At 48.9% G+C, this 16423-nt stretch overlaps 1 protein-coding gene across 1 annotated transcript in view; it reads left to right on the top strand.

Annotated features, from left to right (window-relative positions):
• The window catches only part of LOC104527938 (adaptor related protein complex 2 subunit beta 1), a 74705-nt gene extending 61503 nt beyond the window's left edge, over nucleotides 1-13202 (top strand). The window contains exons 19-22 of the mRNA XM_029085912.1: nucleotides 1908-1992; nucleotides 2757-2843; nucleotides 11155-11309; nucleotides 12676-13202. Of these exons, the coding sequence (XP_028941745.1) occupies nucleotides 1908-1992; nucleotides 2757-2843; nucleotides 11155-11309; nucleotides 12676-12750 (402 nt within the window). The 3' untranslated portion in view covers nucleotides 12751-13202. The remainder of the gene's footprint in view (nucleotides 1-1907; nucleotides 1993-2756; nucleotides 2844-11154; nucleotides 11310-12675) is intronic.
• The last annotated feature ends 3221 nt before the right edge of the window (nucleotides 13203-16423 follow it).

Here is a 16423-nt window from a genome sequence, read left to right as displayed (position 1 = left end):
GGAATGGCTACAGTGCTGTCCCTTCCCCACCTCGCCCCTCCAAGACTCAGAGGTGTGGTTTTTGGCTACTCGCCCTGTCTGTTCAATCACGTTTTTGCAGAGGTGAAATATTTAAATCCATCCACCAATCTGCCTTTACCCCTGTGGTTTTGGTGCCTGTAGCTGAAACACTCAACACTCCAGTGTGTGACACCAGCAATTGGAGCACGTAGCAGCTCCCTGTTACAGAGGACAATTCCATTTTTTTTTCTAGGTTGCACCATCATTTACATGGTTTTAGTGGGCTTTAAACTAATCCCTTCTTAAGCTGGTTTGCACTGTGGGAATTAAATATAAGCTGCTACCTTTAGCGATGGCTGAAAGTAGAAACCCCACAGACTGTCACATCTACTTTTCTGCTATTCTTTGCAGTTCTGGGACCTTCCTAATTGCTGGAAGAGTTAATTTGGGAGCTTGATCACCTACTACTTGTCCTCTGATTTGCGTGAATGTCTAATCAGCTGATTTCTGTTTCAGTTCTCTGGTTTATTCCCCTCCCTTGTCTATCTGCAGCTGTTTTTACAGACATTTGGGGATGTCTTTCTAAACCTGCCACCATGGGACAATAGATTTTCTCAGCAGGGCACTAATATATGTAATTATTAATGTGAATGGAGTTTGTCTTGGCATAAATCTTTGTAGCAGCAAATTTGTTTCTTTGGCTCAGCATTGAGCGTGGTCTGGTTTATGTTTCAGCTGGATGACAAATTGGAGAACTCCTGGGATTTTTTTTTTTCAAAGGAAGTAAGAACTCAAATGGCTCCTGAAATTCAGGGCTCCCCACATGACCTCAATTCTAGGTCTCTCATACAGGCCAAGTTTCCTTCGTTGCAAGCAATGGCAGGTGTCTGCTGAACTGTACTCCCAGGACAGGCTATATCTATGCGGGATGTGTGAGGAGAGTGTGAGAGGCATAGAAATAAAGCCCAGTGCTACCTTCTTCTGTGCTATATTATGACAATGCACTTTCTCAGACCTCCAGTTTGCTCCTGCTGTACTGTCAGCTTTCAGCCTGGGGAAAGCTGAAAGTGAGATTGCTCTCTGTGTTAGCAGAGATTAGTTGGTAATGTGGCAAGCATGTGTGATAAAAGGCAATTCAGTGCATCTCGCTGGCAGAGTTTAATGACACTGAGAATTAAGTCTTTTACCAAGTGATCTTTTTTTTACCTGCCCTGATTGCTCTGGAGCAGGGCTTTCTTCTTTCAGGAATCAACACGTGGTATGTGTTCACTTTACGGCTTTCAGTAAGGTAAAGGCAGGAGACTTGGGAGATGCTGCAAGGAAGGTGCAGGTAATGGACCTACTTCAGGCTTTCTAGAAAGTGTCTGAGCTGAAATACAACTAATCAAGGAGTCTGCATGTTCAGACACGACTGAGAGCTGGGGGTGAAAATGAAGAATACTCAGGGATTTGGAGATGGCAAACAGGGGTGATGAAGAAGCTCGTGTGCAATATGACAGACGTGATGATGATAGCTGTGTGCAGCCAAGAGATATGAATGTACCTTGGAGATGGAAGAAGTGAGGAGAGGGAGAGGCTGAACAAGAGCAGAAAAGGGTAAGGATGCTGGCTGTGACCCTGTCAGTGCAACTGGCTCTGAAGCAGCCTGGTGAAATCTTCATAGGAGAAGATTGAGCAGCTTTTGGTCAAAATGGAGTGAGCACAGAAAGGTGGGGCTGATCCTTGTCTGAAACTACCCAGGAGATCTGTAACATCTCTTCAGGTAGTCTTGTGTTCAGAACTGGCCTCTGCTCTGAGAGAGCACTCGAGGGTGCATGAGCAGGTGATGAGACCACACAAAGTCTGGGGATCCCTCTGGTTTTCCAGCTGATAGAGATGCTTTAACCCCAATGTTTCTTCTATAACAGGTGGCTGTGAAAAACAACATTGATGTCTTTTACTTCAGCTGCCTCATTCCTCTCAACGTGCTCTTTGTAGAGGATGGCAAAATGGGTGAGTGCTTTTAGGTCTGTGGTCAGCCTCCTTCAGCCAGGCTGTTCTAGCAGTGCCCAGCTGGGTACAGTTGTCCCACGGCTGAGATTCATGTGTGCTTGGTCGTGATTTTCATGCCTGTGCATCTCAGCAGCCTGAATTGATTTGTAGTGGTTTGGCAGCCTGTCCATGTTGTCCTACAACTCCAATAGTTACCAAAACCCAAGTCCTCTGCTGTGATTCTCTCTGTCAGACAAGGATTGAATCTGTTTTATTAGAGGTTAATTTTGAGTTGTTTTGGTTTTGGGGGGTTTTTTTGTTTGTTTTGTTTTATTTTGGGTTTTTTTGAGGGTTTGATTCACTCAAATGGGTCTAGGATTTGCTCCCATCCCACTTCCACTGTAATTTATGTGTTCCTGGTCACCTTTATTAAATTGTTGTTTGAACTGGCTGGGAAGTAGCTTGAAAAGCAGCTTTCACTATAACATAATCCTAGATGTGTGGGTCTCCTTCCTCCTTGTCAAATCCTTCCTGTCCTTGGTTTGTAAACAGCTCATATGGTAAAGACAGCCTCTGGTTTGGGAGCTCCAAAATCCACCAAAGCTTTGCTGCTTTTACAGTGAGACTGAAGTTGTTATAGGAGCAAACCCTGGATCTGACCACAGCAGGGCAAAATGTGACCAGAAGATCTTTTGTATCTCTACCTTGTATTGTTCTGGGGTGAATTAATTAATGCTGTGGTCCTGTGAGCATCCAGCAGTGCTGATTGTCTTTCTTGTTTCTAGAGCGCCAGGTCTTCCTTGCAACATGGAAGGATATTCCAAACGAAAATGAGCTTCAGTTCCAGATTAAAGATTGTCACCTGAATGCTGGTGAGTAGCTCAGTTCTGCAATGCTGAGGTTAATGGTCACTAGACATCACCTTATTAATTGCCTTGTCTGTGGCTAACAGATGGATGGGTATGGCACTTATCAACGGAACAGCCTTGGATCCCAGGGCTTGTTTCAGTAAAAACTTTTGCTGAGTCCCCGTAAAAGCACATCTAAAACCCCAGATTTTAGATTTTACCTATCTGTTAAAAAAAGTGGAATGGGGCCAGCATAGCAGCTTTGCTCCCGTTCAAGAGGTTCTGGACAGGAGCCAAGTGATTCTACTGAATGCTGCTATTTTTCCTTTTATTGTGGACTTTGTATTCTCGTTTCTCTTTTATCCTTTGTTTCTCTGCAAAGCTCCTATTTTAAATAGAGCTGAACAGGGCGTACAGCAGTCCTGTCCTGCTCCTGTGTGTTTCAGGCAATGTGTTCCAGCCCTGACTTTAAACTACTGTGTAATTCTGGGTCAATCACTTCCCCTTGCAGCATCTGCTTAGTCTTTTTGTTGTGAAGGAGCAACTCTACATACCACTATAAAATATTTTGACATCTATGGAGGACAGGCCATGTGAGAAGAGTTTTGGTCTGCTGTTGTTCATTGCTGTACTGATGCATTTTGATCCTACTCTGTCCTGTTCAGCTCTGAGTTGTCTAGTTACCTCTGTGAGCAACCTACTTGTACGTATGACCTTACTACTGCTGAAGGATGAGGGAGTTTAAAAAAAAAAAAAGTGGAATGGGGCCAGTGTAGCAGCTTTGCTCCTGTTCAAGAGGTTCTGGACAGGAGCCAAGTGATTCTACTGAAAGCTGCTATTTTTCACAGAGGAAAAAAGTGTCCCTATTGATTACAAACCCCATAACCTTTTTATTTGCTCACGTCTGCTATTACACAATGAACACCCTCTTGCTTCAATTGCAGACAGAAACCATGGGTCTCTTTGTACTCGTAATTATTACTATTTTGGAATAGAAAAGATGGAGCATGCAAGATGGGGAAAAAATAGCAGCTGTTGGACCTTATGACTTGATTTCACTGTGGGGTTTCAAATGAGAACAACCTCTGTGCCTCCCCCAGCCCTCCCTCTGCTCCTGACCGAGCTTGGCATTGCCTCTCCCCCTGCACTGCAGTGCTGTTGCTGGTAATGCCTTCTGCCCCGGCCGTGCCCTAACCACGCTGTCCAGAGCTCTTTGCACCTCAAATCAGACACGTTGGTAACTTCTTATGTTTGGTGCTGGGTGCTGAGGTGCTGGTTAGCAGAGGATGTAGTTGGGAGGGAGAGAGGGGTGTGCGTGGCTGGGAAGATGAGCACTGGTGATCCCACAGACTGGCCTGTGCCCCCTTAACCTTCTGCAAGAAATGGTTAGAAAATGTGGAGTGACAGGAAACGCTCCCCATACAGGGAGGGTTTGACAGCTCAAGACAAACTGTTTGCCCAGACCTGCTTGAATTGGTGGTTCTCAGTGGAGAACACGTTAGGAGCTCGCAGGGAGAGCACGACATGCTGGGCAGTGGTATCCACAGCCATTGCAGGGCTCAGGTGGGAGGAGGCTTCTCTCAATGCTTTAGCAAGAGCCCTGGACGCAGTGCCTCTCCTGAATGAGATCCATCACTTGGGATGCTCGGGGGTGTGCAGGATCTGCCAGGCTCTTTGGCTTGTGTACGGGAGAAAGTGGGTCACGTCTCATAAACAGATTTCACACGCTTCCATCCGCTGAAGCTTCTGTTTTTGTGTTTCCGCTGCCGACACCTCCTCCTGCTTGTGACTGTACGGACCCTTTCCTTCCTTGACCACCTGGGCTTTGGCAAGGAGCAGGCTGATAGCTTGCAGCAGGGAAAACTAGGGAAATCTTGTGTGCTTGTCTTAGCCTCTTGTATTTTAACTACCAATCCAGCCCTGGCTCAGTCTACTGCTCACCTTGATTTCATCTAAGCAGTAACCTCCTCTGGTACAGACCAGCCTAAGATCATCAAACCTGTCTGTACACGGATCAGCCAGACCCCATGGAGAGCTGGGCTTCCAGCATCCTCAGGGATGGAGTCTTCACACAGCATGGCAGGTGGCTGATGGTGCACACCAGGGCAGAGGTGAAATAAACTGGGTGAGCTCTGATGACAGCTGAATCCATCTTGCTACTAGTTTATACCAGAGCAAAGGCGCGTGTCTGGCTACATGCTGCAGCAGGGTGATAGTCTTTCAAGATCCACAGTCTTGATCATTTAAATCCGGTGACAATAGCCTTATTTTAAGGTACCTCCTTTCTTTCAAGAATAGTAACTCTGTGAGTATAAAATCTGTAGGAACTTCCTTGTGGAAGAAAGACCAGTTCATGTTCAAAAGACCTGTGGGAGAAGCCTTAGCAGAACAAAGCTCTCAACCTGGGCTGTTGGTTGGGTCCGTTGTTCACTGATGAAATACCACCGTGTGCAGCTTTCATACCACTGCATAAAATAAGGTATACAACAACTGCTGTGGTAGAGCTGCACTGAACAAAGTCTGCAGATTTCAATGGCTCCTAAATAAAACTTAGGAGATGCTGGGTTTTTGTAACCCTTCAGCACAGACTAAAAGCTTCTAAGCACCGTCAGCCACCTTGTGAATTGTTCTCCCTCCTCTTGCATCCACTCAGATAAGTAATTCATGCCTAGCATGAGCCCACCCACTTGGTGGTGAGTTGCCGTTGAGGCTCGAGGACCATTCATGCTTTGGTCTAACTGATTCCAGCCCAGTGACGCGAATTTAGCTGGTGAGCTAAAAATACCTCTGCTCCCAGCTGATGTGCCCTAATCGCAGCACCACCAGCCACTTAAAACAGAGCTGTGTGGCTGCAGCAGGCATGAGAGCAACGGAGCAGAGCATGACAAACGGCGTGTGGCTGCTGCTGGGCAGAGGGATGATCACAAGTGTGGTCCCTGCACCCTCAGTGCCTGGCTTTTCTTCTCCTGGCTGCAAAGAGCATTTGCTTTCCTGAGCACTCAGAGCTGTGCTGTTTCTGCACCGCCTGAGAAGTGAGGGTGAGGTTATGTGTAGATGGGCAGGGGTCCTACTGGGCAGCTAAACAGAGGATGCTGATTTTCTTCAATGGAGAAACTTACTTTTTTTTTTTTTTTTTCTTTAAACCAAAGTGAAATGGGCTTGGAACAGAGTTTTTTAGGGAGCTGGGATTTTATCTGTCAAGAAAGCAGCTCATGCATTTTTTGTACATCCAGGGCTGACTGTTCTGTCACTCTGCAACAGTCACCTTACAGCACCTCCTGTGTAAGGTGCAGGTTTTTCCCCAGGTTATTTCTTTTGTTCCATCGAACAAAAAGGAGATAAACACAGTCCATCAGCTGAGGTGCTTCTGTGGGAGTCTGTGCTCCCAGGTCTTTGTGGGTAAAAGATCCATCCTGTGCTCACCAGGCAAGCCAAATAGGATTGACTCGAGCTTTGATGGTTTGCAACAAGGATGGTAGAATAAGCTCCAGTCCCTGGCAGCTCACCCCATAACAGGGCACAGAACAGCCAGAAAATCTTGGCTGCTGCAGGGAGCCCATGGCACCACAACCTGAAGCCTGGGATAAGGTGCCAGGCTGTGCGGTGAGGAGCAGGTACCCTTCAGTGGTAGAGTTTGCCACTGTGATCCCTGTCTTCAGCATCTTTTGTTTCCAAGAAAAGCATGTCCTGGACCCTTGAAGGTATTCCCACAGTTCCCAGTGACTTGGAGAGATGAGTGCTTAATTCTGGACAATGGATTTGGGGCTCAGGTTCCCAGTGGTGAGAGCTGGCACTGGCCTGAAGCTATTCTTTAGGGCTGGAGCCATATGGCCGTGGAGGAGCCAGTCTCTCTGGAGCTGTGTGGTGGGGCCAAGGTGTACTTAGGATGCGCTGCACATCCTGAATTCATTAGAGTTCTGTTTCATGCATCTGCCTCTTAGGAAGAGGTTATGATAGTGCTATAGAGAAAACCATGTTCAAAAATACAACCTGTAATGAAAACACAAGGTCATGGTTATATGCCAGCATTCTCATCTCGTGTGAATCCGGTGTTAAATTAATTGATTTGGGGTTTTTTAATGAAAATATAAGAATCTAGTGCATGAAAATAGATTAATAGAGTGTTACAGCTCAAATAACCTGGGTGCTGTTGGTGCAACTATACCAGCTGAGGTTTTCCCTGCAACTGAGAACGTGCCAAAGCTCAGTTTGCCTTCTTTACACTATTTTTTTCAGCATGCTATGTTTGATGAAATTTTAAAGGACCACTATATTAAGCTAAGATATGCAAATCAGATTAGCTAAATGCTTTTCCTCTTTTTAAATTCCACTTACCCAAACCCACAGAGTGAAAGCAGACAAGCTGACTTGCACATGGAGATCGAATGCCATTAAACAGGAGGCAATCAGTTGCTGTGCTGTTCAGCAGTTCTAGGAATTTTGGTTTTGCTTGTTTGTTACTGGTCCAGAGTTTGGTGTGAAACAACAGCTGTAGTGTTTGGAGTTGAGTGTGGCTTTATTGGTATGCAGTGGTCACTTTGTTTTTTTCTCTTGAGTAAATTGCTAATGCTAGAACAAAAAGAAATTGGATTTTCTTGCTGGAACAACCTGGGATGCAGTCGTATGCAAGCTTCCCTGGTAAGACTTTTTTTTCCCCCCTATACGTGCGAATCTAGTAACCTGATCATTTATTAAATTATAGAACCTGTGCTTATTACATGTCTTGAAATGAATGTGCTGTCATAATATTGACCAAAGTGCCCCCCCACTGGATCAGAGTCTGCAGATGCGTTTGGTGTTTGAATGCAGTTCTTGGCTGGATGCTCAGAACCATTCAGGTGTTACTAGAAACAGTGTGAGGATGTTTTCAGCTACCACAGCATAAAATACAGGGATAACTTTTACTTCCAGTGCTCATTGCAAAATGCCACGAAGGTCCATGTTCAAAAAAGGTACGTTGTTAGTGTTGATTCCAAGTTGTGCGTGTCCTTTGTGAAAACTCCTGTTGTTGGCAACTGGCCATTTTGGCTGTTTGAGTTTGGAAGTGAAATTCTTAAGCTGTATGGGCAGAAGATTTAAGCATGTCCTTTGCTTTATGCAGAAGGAAAAGAATTGGATTACTTCAGTGCAAGGGAGGAGACCTTGTCCAGCTGTTCTTCCCTGCATGCCTGTTTTTCCACCTGTGCTGTTTAGTTGTTGGACTGAGGTAGGGTCAAGAATTGTGTTTAAAAAGCAAAATAAAAGGAAAACAAACAAAAAAGCCTCCATAAAACACCCCACATCACTGAAAGATGGATTGATGTCAGAGTCTTCCCTGGCCTTGGTGATGAGGAAGTCTTCCTGTATCTTACACTGTGCTGCAAGAGGCTTTTGAGAATAAACATTGAACCAAAAGAAAAAGCCTCGCGGAAAGTTGCTTAGCAAGGTCAGATGTAAACTGTGCCATCTTGTAGAAGAACTCCTATGGCTCTGGTTTGCAGAGTCACCAGACTCCACATATGTGGGGAGACACATGCCCAGGTAGCACGGCTCTGCCCTCCTCCTGCCTGCGCTGGGCAGTAACCAGGGCTCTGGTGGGTGCTGTGCTCTCACTTGGAAACCAACAGCCCTGTTCAGGGCTGGGCTCAGCTCTCTGCTCCCAGCAAATAGCTGCCCCTTTTTTTTTTCTTTTTTTTATTTTAAATATGCTGTGCTATCACATGGCATTAGCAGTCCTGCCTTCAGCCAGGCACAGCCTGGCACTGTTGCTTAGCAACTCTGCATGATCTCCAAAATCCTGACACTTGGGAGCACAGGAAGGATGGGAGCTGCTACCTGGGGGGAGAGGAGATAGGCTCTCGCCAGTCCCCAAATCTGTGCTGGGAGAATGGGGGCTGGAGGAATTGGGTGAGCCATCAGCACTCTAGCTGGCTCATGATTGCTCTGGGTGTCTGGCTGAGACAGGGTATGTTCTGTAGGGTTTCTTATACTCTTCAGGGAATAACTGAGGTCATAGAGAGGTGGAAAACAGGCTTTCTTAGGAGTTTGCTCTGCCTCAGTTTCCCTCCCTGTACCCCCTTACAAGCACATCCCTGCGTGGAAATCTGCCCCTCAGCAGAGGCAGCGGCTGTTCCAGTGTTTAAACCACCAGACGTGTCCCATCACATGGTTACAGACTTTGGCCTAAGAGCAGCTGCTGTGCAGCCCCATCTCACTCAGTGTGCCCCAAAAGCTCAGCTCCCCTCTGCTGTCACTGTGTGATGGGGTAGCAACCCCACAGCTGCCAAAATTCCAGCTTCCCGCTTGCAGCTTTGCTTCCGACCCTGCACCCACACTCCCTGGGGAGCTTTTGCTCTGACAGCATTCCCCAGCGCAGGGGGAGACAGTTCCTGCAGGAGTAAAGGTTGCTAGAGGAAGTCTTGAACCCTTCCCAACACTTCCACTTCCAGGATCTATGTCCAGAGGAGCTTCAGACCAGGGAGGTTTAACCTCAACCTGTTAAAATTGGACAAACCAAATCACATTTAATACCAAGGTCCCTTGCAAGCAATGATGCACTCTCTGAGCTGGTGCTTGTGTTGAATCTGGGATTTCAGCCCTGGATGCTGCTCTCGCTGCTGGGGGACTCAAGGAGATGGGAGTTTGGGCCTCATCCCTACTGGGTGATGTCCCTGCGGTGCAGGGCTCTCCCAGCTGTGCTCCCTGCGAGCAAGGAACTGCTCTGCATTGCCCATTTCCCGGAGCTGGATGAGTTTGTTGACAGAGGAGGAGTAGAGGTGGGAGGAGGAGACAGAGGGAATGAGGTTTTTTAAGCAAAGAATCTCATTAGTTACTTATATCTGCCAGTTTCCATAGTAACTGGGGAAGAAAGGAAACCTAAATCTGAGTGCGTCTGGGTAGCTGGATGCCTGAACCCTCCTCGACCTGCATGGAGCTGCTCTGAAGCCTGGGGAGCAAAGGGGTTTGGCCCAGCCTTGGGCAAAGGGTCCAGACTGCCCGTGGAGCTGCTCTGATTATCAACACTGCCCTGAGGAGAGGCAGGGGGTCCAGGTCTCTGCATCAGCATATGGATTTGTGGAGCCTTTTCTTTCCTGCTTTTACCATTCCCTGGTGTGTGAACAGACTCAGCTGTCCCCTCTTTAATGCCTCCGTGCACCAGCACGGACTTGTGTCCATTCTCAAATCCAGCACCGATGCCAGCAGATCTCAGTGTGTAAGTGCAGGGATGAATTAGAGCTGCACGGTCACTTTGCACCGCTTCTCTGCTGCTCTCCTGCTCCTTGAAATGGATCCCACGTTCCCATTCTCTTGGCTTTCAGTGCAAATTGGTTTAAGGCCATTTCTCTCCCTTGTTTTCTGTCAAAAGTGCCCAACCTGCTGATAATGGCCCAGCATAGACAGAGTGTTCCTTCGCAGCCCCAGCAAAGAGCTTGAAAGAGTTAGATTTCAGAGAGTCCTCCTGTCCGAGCCTTCCATCCAAAGTGTGAATGTGCCTCTTGCTGACATCCAAAGGCTGAGGTTTGCCCTGCTCTGTGCTGTGCTGAGAAACCCCTTGGCATCCAGAGGCTGCTGGTTTGGATCTTTGTATTCTGCATATTTGTTTCTGTTCTTCTTTCTCTGGAAGGTCCCTTAGAAATAACGTGTGTCATGGTGACATATCTACAGGTCTCCAGGTGAAATCACACATCATCTGCGAGTGCTGAGGTCGTACAGTGTGTTAAAACCGTATCAGCCATACGGTGTCTAGAGACAGATGTCTGTGGGTTTTTACCCTTTCAAGTGATTGCTTTTTAAAAAAGGAAAGGGTTTTTACTGCCTTGTAGGACATGAGCTTTGCCAGAAGTGTCTGTGTGTGAGAGGGAAGGAAGGGGGAGGGAGCTGTCATAGTTGGGACAGGACCTCAGAACCAGGCACCCGAGCGAGCCGCAGGCAGGGATCTTTGTTCTTCTCCACCTTCATCTTCTGACTTTTGACTGCCTCCAGGTTAGCCTGCCTGGGGCTTGTTGGGGGTTGTAGATAGAGCAGAGTCCTCTACCCCTGAGCTATGGAATCTTGCTTGATAAAGGCAGTAGGACCTGAGTGACCCGGGGTGGTGAGCAGTAAGTGAAAGCCCTGCAAGATGGGCAAATACTTCACAGAGGATCACAGCCTGGGAGGAAAGAGGTAGGTTCATGGAAGCAGATTGGATTTCTTTTTCTCCTTGTGTCATCTCTGCTCCTGTCCCCAAGGAAAACTTAGGGACAGAAGTCAGTGTTTCTTGTGCATTTGCATCCTGGGAACACTTCTCTGGGCTCTCCTGTCTCCGCAGATGATGAATCTGAATTAACAGATGTGTTTTTCTTCCTTCTCTCTGAAGACACTGTCTCCAGCAAACTGCAGAACAACAATGTCTACACCATTGCCAAGAGGAACGTGGAGGGCCAGGACATGCTCTACCAGTCTCTGAAACTCACCAACGGCATCTGGATCTTGGCTGAGCTCCGCATTCAGCCGGGAAACCCGAACTACACGGTGAGGTGTCGGACTGCGGAGGGCACATGGCAAAGGCTTGGGATCCTGTTAACTCCACCTCACCCTTGGAGCCATTTCTCCCTCTTTTGCCTGATGTGCTTGTTTTGGGGGAGATCCTGTTAATTTGAGGAGTTAGGAATGCCTGCTGATCTGGGGAAAAAAAAACAAACAAGTGAGAAACAACAGAATGGCACTGCTCTGCCACCAGTGAGCTGGGATAATGCCTGCTCAGCAATGAGCAGCTACTTGCCAAGGTTACCCAGAGATAAAGCCAAGAGACATTAGCGAGAAGGCACTGCCAGGATGCCCTTCCCCCTCTCAACAAACAAGGAGAGATTTATGCCCTGCCGCGTTCCTGCAGCGGGGACCGGCTGTCTGGATGTCAGAGCCTCTTTGGCCTTGTGCTGGCAGCAGCCTAGAGCTGGTGGGAAGGTCCGCTGTGTCCTGCATCGTGCACCCCTATAGCCATTCTCTTCGACTCTGTTCCCCTTCTGAGCACCCGTGTGTCTGAGCCTCCCAGTATTAGAGGATTTATCTCCTGTTGGAAGCTGTTCCAGGAGTTTCAAGAGAAATCCACAATCTGGGGACCTGCAGGGTGAAAGCCAGCATTGGGAAGTGATTTAAAGTGTTTGCACAAGGATCAATGCTACAAGCCTGGTCTCAGCCTGATCTTTGCTTTAGAGGGGGGTGACAGCTGGGTTTGTGTCCATTGGGACTGACGAGTAAATCGACAGGAGCCCCCAGGCTTAGTGCAAGTCCCTTGTCTCAGGGTTTGGGGCAGTGTCCCCTTCCTTCATGGAACCAGGGGAAATGGCAGGAAGATGTGGCAGGGGAGGGTGAGGTTGGCCATGAGGAAAAGGTTCTTGAGGCAGAGGGTGGTGGAGCACTGGAACAGGCTCCCCAGGGAGGTGCTCATGGCACCAAGCCTGACAAGATTCCAGCAGCATTTGACCCTCAGGGATATGGTCTGAATGTTGGGATTGTCCTGTGCAGGGACAGGAGTTGGACTCCATGATCCTTGTGGGTCCTTTCCAACTCACAACATCCTGTGATTTTATGATTCTATGGTCTGTGCCTGCAGAGGCACCTACATTTGTTGAGGAATTTGGGAGAACTCCGCAGTGGGAGTTTGCTTTGGTGTACCTCCTGCTTGTAGCAAGCTCTGAAAAGGCAGTTTGGTGTTGGTGATGAAGAAAGCAGAACCCAAAAAAGAAATATTCTGGGTGACTGTCATCAGCCACATACGTCCACAGTCTGTCCATCCTGTGCTGTAGGTCAGACATGTCCGATTGCATTTGTGGAGATGGTAGAAAGCTCCTGCCTTCCTTTGCACTCCTGCTAACCTTTCCTCTCCTCCTCTCCACAGCTCTCCCTGAAATGCCGAGCTCCAGAAGTGTCCCAGTACATCTACCAGGCCTACGATGCCATCTTGAAAAACTAACAGGAGATCAGCCTGTGCCTCACCCTGCAGAAGGAGGGGGGGGAGAAAGGGGTCCCCAAAATCCTCCTTCACTACTGGTGCGGGGAAAAGCACTCGTAACTGGAAGCAGCTGTATTCATGTGTAGGATTTCAGTCAAAGGCACTGATTAAACAAGGTAGCAATTAGTATCCACGTGCTAACGATGATAGGGAACAAACCCCTTCGATATTTTTAGCGTCCATGGAGTTTGTAACCACTGCTTCAACTTACTCCCACATGCCCCCTCGCCCCTCACTCATTGTCTGTTCTCGTGGGCTTCTCCATTTTGTGCCAATGTTCAGTGTTTTCTAAATGGCTTTAGGCGTAGTTACGATTTTGTAAAATACTGCTCATTGGAAAAAAAAAAAAAAAGAAAAAAAACGAGCAAAAACCACACGTCAGCTCATTAAAACAAGGCAAAAGTGTCGAAAAACATAACACTGCACTTTATTTTATATTTTTATACTTTTTTTTTTGAGTTTTTCTATTGTAGTTGGCTTAAAGGGAAGGTGATTCCAAGGAAGTATTGGGAGCCCTGCAGGGATGTCAGGCTCTAGCAGGGTGAGCACAGCCTCGGGGAACTAGGAACAGAGCCATCAGTTTGGTCCGTGGAGGCGGATGGAGCCCTAAAGAGAGGGGGTTTTTTTATTACACTTGTGCTGGCAGACTCGGCTCTGCTTTTTGATGGTGTGTTTTCACTCCAACCATCTCCCTGGCTTATTAGCTGCTGATTTGAGAAGCGAGGCTGCTCTTGCATGAGGAGGAGCTGCAGACCTAGCTTGGTAGTGGGACAGCAGCGGATGAAACGAAGGAAACGAGTCCTCTCTTAGAGCAAAAGGCTCTTGCCAGAGCTCCAGGTATGGTCTCTGCATCCTCACCCATCTGCAGCCCCTCTTCTTCTTCTTTCTGTGCCTGCTACGGCCAGTCTGCCTTCTCAGCCATCCCCTGAGCTGTGCCCCTGTACCCAGTGCTGTGCTAACCCCTGGTGCTCCCCACGGTGGTAAATCCAAACGTGGCAGTGCTGCTTCCCCCCCGGGGCCGCAGGCATCAGCCCTGCCCTGATGGAGAGTGGCTGCTGCTGGCAGTGTCCTGGGGTGCCATGGAGAGCAGAGCAGCTCTCCGCCTTCCCGTGCTGTCCCCCAGACCCAGGCTGTGGCACCATGGGGGACGGTTTGGGCTCTGTGTTCGTGCCCTGTCTGCCTGTGGGGGCTTCTGGTCCTGACTGGGCTGAGTCAAGCAGATTGTGGAAGTGGGGTTTTTTTTCCATTTTCAGCTTGGCTCTTTGTGCCCAGAGGAACATGGTCATGAGGGCCAGTCGGGTTCCTGCTCTCACCCCCTGTCCCAAGCAGCCCCATGCCCTGGCCCCTCTTTTTCTACCTGTCCTTAGGGCCAGGACTGCTTCCCTTTCCAGTCCATGGCTGTGGACTGGCCACATTGCAACCACTAAGTGCTGTGGCAACAGCAGTGAAAGCAAAGCCTCTTGCATGTCCTTACTCCATCTAGAGCTTGTCCTGCTTAAACCAAGCCACTAACCAAAACAGCTTTGCCCTCCCCAGCATGCTTTGACACCATCTCCTCCCCAGCAAGCAAAGCTCTTGTGCATATCAACCCTCATGTTGTCTTTTTAGATGCCCCATTTAAAGTCAATCAATGTTTTTATGGTGGGAGATGGTTGATCAGGGCTTTGGCACCAAGAAGCCAGTGCTGGGAAAAGGTCACAATGCCCTAGGAGAGACACCAGCGGAGCATGGGAGCTGTAGGACCCTGAGGAAGGTGGTGCCTCTGTGGAGGAACCCTGTGCTCTGGCTGGGGAAAAAGCAGGGCAGAGCTGGAGCAATCCAGCCCTTGAGCCCTGCCCATGTGTGTGCTGGGAGGTGATTTGCTCTGAGCACTGTGGGGGCACTGCAAAAAATTATTAATAGAGCAATGAAGGAAGCCCCAGTGGCACTGAGTGCGATGCTGTGATGGGGCAGAGGGTCAGGAACAAACACTTAAGCCTTCCTCCGCTAAGCAACCAGTGTAGCTTCGATGTGAGGAGGGGATGCTGAGCACCCTCTTCTCTTGCCAAAATTTCTTCCCAGCTTTTCAGACATATGGGTGTCTCTGGGCTCACTCAGTGCCATTTCGCCCTCCTCTCCCACCGCGCCGCTCGTTTTGAGTGTTGGCCGCGTAGTTGTGTTGCTCTTCAGGCTTTACCTGCCGTCCGTGTCAATAAACTCATTTCCACGACGCTGGGGCTGTGCGTGGCTCTGTGGGGCTGGGGAGGGGATCCTCTTCCACTGCTTTTGGCCCTGTCTGCTGGAGCAGGCAGGGCTGGAGGCTGGGTTTGGTGGGAAGGAGCCTGTTTGCTCACCAGGAGTTTTTTTATCCTCTTTTCCCTAAACACTTTTCTACAGCAGAGACCCCCAAACTAGGAGCTTGCATGGTGGGGAGCACCCTGGTCCTCTGGCTGCTCTGTTCTCATCTCAAATGGCAGGATGGGAAGGGCCTTGGGTTGCAGGGACCACTGGCATCTCACCCAGAGCCTTTGATGAGGAGTGGGAAGATGGAGATACCTGTTTAACCCTTTCTGGGCCCCAGGTGGGCTCTGTGTACTGTGACCTGCTTTCACTGCCAGGATATACCATTGTGTGAATCAGTGATACATTCAGGTTGCTCTGGGTTCTGCTGGGATCTTCCAGAGGGCTTTGCCATTGCTGGTTCTCAGGCAGGATGGGTTGGGCTGCATTGATGAGGAGTGGGAAGATGGAGATACCTGTTTAACCCTTTCTGGGCCCCAGGTGGGCTCTGTGTACTGTGACCTGCTTTCACTGCCAGGATATACCATTGTGTGAATCAGTGATACATTCAGGTTGCTCTGGGTTCTGCTGGGATCTTCCAGAGGGCTTTGCCATTGCTGGTTCTCAGGCAGGATGGGTTGGGCTGCAAACCCTCTGTAGCAGGCCAGAGCCAGGCTCAGGCAGCCACAAACTCAGCCCTCAAAGTGGCCAGAAATGCAACAACACAAGAAGCAGGTTTGGGAGGTGTTGCCTTCGAGCAGAGCAGCTCTTCACTCAGCCCAGCCTAGGCTTAGTGGCACTTGGAGATGTGGTAACTTCTACCCTTGGAGGAACTGGGATGGCTGGTACTATGTCAGCCTGTGGTGCCCTGCACAGAGATGTGTTTGTGTTAGAACCTGATGTTTGTGTCTAGTCACAACAGTGACAACCTGGTTTGGGGTCACTGATGTTGCTGTTGTGTCCATGCATCCCTGATGTGCATGGGATGGGATGAAATCATTGTTCCCTGCTGTGGTGCTGGGGATGAACCTGGGGCAGCATTTGGCCCAAGAGGAACAAAAGCTGCTGCAAGATGCTCAGGGCTCTGCTGTGTCAGCTGCTGTCCCCAGTGTGTCCCTTGGCAAAGGGAAAGGTTTATTATCCCTGTTCTGCCAGGGGCTCCTTGGAGAGAAATTGGTCTTTCCTACTGCTCTGGATTTGCAGGCGCACTCATGCCCTGTAAATGGGGACACACCAAACCCAGGCCACGCTGTACCTTGCAAACTGGGTTTGCTTCATTAGCATCATTAGCATCATTAGCCTCTGGTGCTGGGAGCTCAGGGGACACGGAGGATGCTCCAGGCTGGGAGCTGCCACAGGGGTGGATGGTCCCCAC

Source organism: Antrostomus carolinensis, unplaced genomic scaffold (genome assembly GCF_000700745.2).
Source record: "Antrostomus carolinensis isolate BGI_N321 unplaced genomic scaffold, ASM70074v2 scaffold26397, whole genome shotgun sequence".
Lineage (NCBI taxonomy): Eukaryota > Metazoa > Chordata > Aves > Caprimulgiformes > Caprimulgidae > Antrostomus > Antrostomus carolinensis.
The sequence above is the reverse complement of the archived record's forward strand: the minus strand, read 5'-3'. Positions and strand labels throughout refer to the sequence as shown.